Below are 5,682 nucleotides of genomic sequence, written 5' to 3' on the forward strand. Positions count from 1 at the left end.
GCAAGGGAGCTCTCCTTGGGGAATTGTTTTGGGGCTCTTCAAGATTTGGTGGAGAGCTTTGAGGAGCTACTGCCAGGGGCCTGTGGTATTCGGACCCCCACGTCTTTCTTCTCTCCACATCAGCCAAAGAAAGCTTCTTGGGGATGCAGGCTGTTTGAGGGGAACCTAGAGGCTTCGAGTGTGACACTTGAGGAGTTGCGTCAGTTCCATGCGGAGTTGGTTCGAGAATGCCACGAGGGGCAGTGTGTGGGCAGTTTTGGTCCAGTGGAGGTTGTGGAATTACCAGCCGCTGACTAGCTAGGGATGGGCAAGCAGAATGTTCAAACCAAAAGGATGAGAGGGAGACCCAAGGGCAGAGGCAATCACGTGGCCCCGTCGTCGCAAGCTAAGTACCTTCTGCGATCTCATGCTAAATCCAATTAGCTTCATCATGTGGAATATCCGGGGTGCCTCTCGTCCTGACTCCATAAAGCATTTGTACAAGCTCTGCTTGGACCATAGAATTTCTCTGGTTATTCTATTAGAACCCATGTCTGATTTAAGGCAACTAGAGGTGGTACGACAACACCTCAAGCTAGATCACGGGCCTCTTTCTTAAACGGCAAGGCATGGTTTCTCTGGAGTAGGAACTTTAAGCTCTCTTTCTTGGAAGGGGAGGGCCAGGTAGTCCACGTGAGGCTTTCCTTTCAGTCGGGCACCGTTGTTAATATATCAGCGGTCTATGCCAAATGCACTAGAGTAGGCTGACCCCCCCTATGGCAGGCCCTCGAGAGACATTCGATGCGGGCAGGGGTGAACCGTGGATCGTAGCTGGGACTTCAATGTGGTTTCGTCTGCGGACGAGCACAAAGGGGGATTGCCTATTAATGCCACTAAAATGGATGAATTTAATACCGCTATGTACACTTGCGGTCTCTCCTCTGTTGACTTTGATGGCAGCCCGTTTACTTGAATGAATGGTACAGTCTGGCAACGTCTAGACAGGGCCCTGGTGAACTCCCTATGGGCAGCGGTTTATACATGTACCAAAGTCTCCCATCTCCCTCGAGGTCGGTCTGATCACTCGCCTCTCGTAATCAAGGCCAGGGTGGGGTTTGCGGCTCCTTCTTCTTTCCGGTTTCTCAACATGTGGCGGGGACACCCTTCTTTCTTGGAGATTATTTTGGCGGACTGGCGGGCATCGATATCAGGGGTAGGGATGACACTATTTCACTCCAAGATGCAATCATTGCGGACTAAGCTACGAGAATGGAGTAAGGAGGTGTTTGGGAATATTTTCGATGGGGTAAAGAGAGCAGCGGACACCTACAAACTTAGGGAGGAGGAGTTCAACTCCTACTGCGATGAATCCTCCCAAATCCGTCTGCATAAGGCACGAGCAGTGTACCTGAGAGAGCTCTTCATGGAATGTGAGTTCTAGCGTCAAAAGGCGGCAGTCTGTTGGATCAGGGAGGGGGATGCTAACACCTCCTTCTTCCATTCGATGGTCCAACAACGCAGAAACTCCAACTTCAATGCTCGCATTAAAGACGACTCTTTGGGCTGGCTCCACGATGCCACCAATATACGGGACTCTGCGGTGAGGTTTTTTTTGGAGTTGTTTCAGTTGACTGGGTTTGTTTCACCTCCTGCGCTGCCCTTTGAACTACCGACGATCACCGCTGAGGAGGATGCAAAACTGCGGGAACTGCCCGAGATGGACGAGCTTCGATTGGTGGTCTTCTCTATGGATGCTAATGGTGCCCCAGGACCGGACAGGTTCGGGGCAGGTTTCTATCAACAATGTTGGGAGATAATCAAGGATGACCTCTTGGCAGCTGTTCATGACTTCTTTATGGGGGTCGAACAACGTCGGGGGATTTCCAGTGCATTGATAGTATTGATTCCAAAAGTGGAGGGAGCGTTCCAGTGGAAGGAATTCAGACCAATCAGCCTTTGCAATGTGAGCTCAAAGATCATTTCAAAAATACTGGCCAATGGACTGGGGCGTTTGTTGCCAAGACTAATTTCCCCTTGGCAGACAGACTTCGTACCTGGAAGGGGGATCGTGGATAATATTCTACTGGCACAAGAGCTGGTGCTAGATTTAGATAGGAGACTCACACAGCCGAACCTGATTATCAAGCTCGACATGGAGAAAGCGTATGACAGAGTTGTATGTCCTTTCCTTATTTTCATGCTTCGTAGCTATGGCTTCTCAGAATTCACAGTAGATCTCCTCTTTAGGACCTTATCTAACTCGTGGTTCACTATACTGGTCAATGGCCAACCATCGGGCTTCTTTAAGTCTAGCAGGGGAGTGTGTCAAAGAGATCCGCTATCGCCTGCCCTTTTTTTGGTCGTCGCAGAATTTCTTGGCCGGGGTCTTCAAATGCTTTGCCATAGTAGAGTGGACATGGGCTATGTTTCGGCCGGGGGCAAAGCCTTATCTCGCTTTTGCTGATGATACAATTATCTTCACTCGGTGCTCGGAATCTTGCTTGATAGCACTACATGACTTTCTCCTACTTACCAGCAGCACTCCGGACAAAAGTTAAACATCGAAAAAAGCACTTTCCTCACATCCTCTAGCCTCCCAACAGATCTAGACAGCGTTGTGGGTTCGATTCTGGGGTTTCACAAGCAACCCTTCCTCCTGAATTATCTAGGGGTGCCCCTTGCCCGAGGGAGAATGGGGGCGGTGCTCTTCGACCCCCTCCTAGCAAACCTACGTGCACGCCTCTTCCATTGGAGCTCGAAACTTCTGAGCATGGGGGGTAAGGTTATCCTCCTCAGGCACATGCTTAGCGCACTTCCCCTATTTTTATTACAAGCGATTTGCCCCCCAAAATCCATCTTGGTGGCTTTGGGCAGGATTTGCAACTCCTTTCTATGGGATTTAAATGGAGAGTCACGGAGGGTGCACTGGGCAGTGTGGGAAAAGTTGTGCTTTCTGGTGCAGGAGGGTGGCTTGGGAGTTCACTCCTTTCGGGACTCTGCTAGGGCTTTTGCTTGCAAGTCTTGGTGGCACCTACGCAAGAACGACTCGCTATGGGCAGCCTTTATGCATAAAAAATATATCAAGGGCACGCACCTTTCGATTGCTGCGGTGGATCGGCCCCCGGCTTCATGGAGGCGCCTGCTAGCGGTTTGGGAGTTTGTAGAATCGCAGATATGATGGTGCTTAGGGAGAGGACTCGTCGACTTCTGGTATGACGTCTGGTGTGATGACCTCCCTCTAGCACAGTAGCTGGGTATGTCTGATCCTCCCCATTTCCTAGTGGGAGAGTTCTATACGTCCCAAGGGTGGAACGTGCCGAGGTTGAGGGAGTGGGTACCAGAATCCGTGGCTCAGCGGATTGCTACCATCCATTTTTCCCTAGAGCAGGATGACGCGATGGTTTGGGTACCATCGTCTAATTGGGATTTCTCTGTGCCTTCGGCATGGGAGGCGATTCAGACTAAGCAGAGTATCTCTTTGGTTGACCGCTATGTGTGGGGTCCGGTGGTGCCGATGAAAGTTTCCTTCTTTGCATGGCGATTGATGCGGCGGTGGCTCCCTCTTGATTGTATTCTGCAGGGCAAGGGGGTAACGTTAGTCTCTCGGTGTAATTGCTGCCAGTAGTCTCAAGAGATAGTTTCTCACCTTTTCCTGCATGGCACGGTGGCAAAAGCAGTATAGGAGCATTTTCACAAGATCTTTGGACTGCTTCCGGCTAACTCGAATAGTATAGCTTCTATGTTGACGCACTGGTTTCTCTCTCACCCCAAGGTTTCGGTAGTACATGTGCGGGTTCTGGTTCCCCTATTGGTGCTCTGGTTCATCTGGAAGAGCAGGAACTTGGCACGGTTTCAAGCAGACACTTTTTCCCCCAACTCAGGTGATTTCTCAGATAGAAGAGCTTTTGGGACAAATGGGTACGGCTCGTACTTTCGCAAGGCCCTCTTTTGCAGGTGATCGGGATTGCCCGTGGGTGACCCACTGCAACTCCACATGACAAGTATTGGGGGCGAGGCTGGTCTCTTGGGGAAAGCCACCGATGGGGCGGCTCAAGCTCAACTCCGACGCTAGTGTAATTAATGGCAAGGCGGCTAGTGGAGGGGTCTTGCGAGACCACTGGGGGAGGGTGGTCTGGGCGTACTATAAGGAATTCGGGGACTTGGATGTGCTGACAGTAGAAGCACAATCCCTTCTGTTCGGCCTGAAATTGTGCGCTGACTGAGATGTTTACTCAGTGATTACGGAATCGGACTAGAGGGTGCTAGTGCAGCTCGTGGGTTCGGAAGCCTTGTCGAAGTGGCCGCTGTGCATGGCTTTGTGAGAGATCAGTTATCACCTTGGCCGACCGGAGGCAACACTCCTCCATGTAGTTCGCGAAGCCAATGCGGTGGCGGATGCTTTAGCTTCCCTGCAATTGGGAGAGCAATGGTTTTTTGAGTCACTCACGACCCTTCCAGTCAAAGCCAGTAGGGAGGCATGCCTTGACTGCCATGGAGTTCCCCGTATCCGCGCGAGAAGAGGCTAAAAAGGAGCAGCTGTTTTCTCATTCTTGCCATGTATTCTCCTTCTTCTTCTAATAAACGGTAGTTTTTTTTCTAAAAAAAAAATTATTAGTTAGTGATACTAACGTTATAAGAAATTCTTGAAAATTTCGCTTTATTGCGCAAAAATTGGGAGTACGCGTTTTTACACGCGCGATTAATTGAGGGGCTTAAGACCTTTGTTTTGGAACTATTAAGAGTGAATAATAATAATATGAATAAAAGTGCATTAGAGGTTTAGTGCACAAGTGAAACAAATCCGAGAGGAATCGGGCACGAAACACACGCGCACGCGCATTATTTTAGTGGACATCCTTGAGCAATTTTGGGCCACAAGTTTTAAGCTTACTTTAGAAGCTTTATCATCAAATTTTCACCCTTCCTTTCTTCCTCAAACAGCTGACCAACAAGAGCAAAGAAACTACCAAAAATTCCTCTTCATTTCTTGCTTCAATCCTTCACTAAATCACCTCAAACTTTAACCACACTTTGCAATCTACTAGAAGAGCAACTCAAGCTACAAAAAGAGCTTCAAATCCATGGTTTTTCTTGACCAATGAGGACCGAAAATTCTACTTTAAATCATCCAAGAAAGTAAGTGACGATCAACCATGAAAATCTTGACTTGTGGAAGTTGTTTAGCACTTATGAGTTCATAATTTCTTATGGGTAGCTTAAATTGTTGGAAAAATTGGTGAGTGGGCTCTATGAACTCCCACTATGGCTTGATGGACTGATTTTGTGAGCTTTGATGTTAATAATGTTGGTTTAGTGTTTAAATTAGTAGAAATGAGTGATATTATGGATGAAAGCTCAAAGGAAGTGAAGGGGAGAATTTTTCCATTTCTGCTCCTGTACATGCCGTGGCCCTTAGAGCAAATTTTTGTAGTTCTAATGACTTGTTTATGATGTATACATGTTCTGTGGGTTGTGTAGAAAGTTTCATCAAAAAAATTTTGGGATTTGGATGGGTAGATGTTGAGTTTTCAAAAGTCCAGTAAAACTGGAATTTTTCCCGAAACTGCTCTGGCAGTGTTTTTCAAATGGCTATAACTTTGTGCTCCGATGTTAGATTTGAGTACCGTTTGCGGCACTAGAAATTAGACATTCCCAGAATTCCAAGGTATAAAATTCACATTCTGATTCTACCTGAGTAGTCCA

The 5,682-nt window shown here is 48.1% G+C and overlaps 1 protein-coding gene across 1 annotated transcript; it reads left to right on the plus strand.

Annotated features, from left to right (window-relative positions):
* Positions 1 to 952: 952 nt before the first annotated feature.
* On the plus strand, positions 953 to 1,420 carry LOC140008736 (uncharacterized). The gene has a single exon (XM_072053597.1). It carries the CDS (start codon positions 953 to 955, stop codon positions 1,418 to 1,420), a length of 468 nt encoding a protein of 155 aa, XP_071909698.1.
* The last annotated feature ends 4,262 nt before the right edge of the window (positions 1,421 to 5,682 follow it).

The sequence above is a fragment of the Coffea arabica genome, chromosome 6c, assembly GCF_036785885.1.
Source record: "Coffea arabica cultivar ET-39 chromosome 6c, Coffea Arabica ET-39 HiFi, whole genome shotgun sequence".
In the NCBI taxonomy this organism is placed as follows: Eukaryota; Viridiplantae; Streptophyta; class Magnoliopsida; order Gentianales; family Rubiaceae; genus Coffea; species Coffea arabica.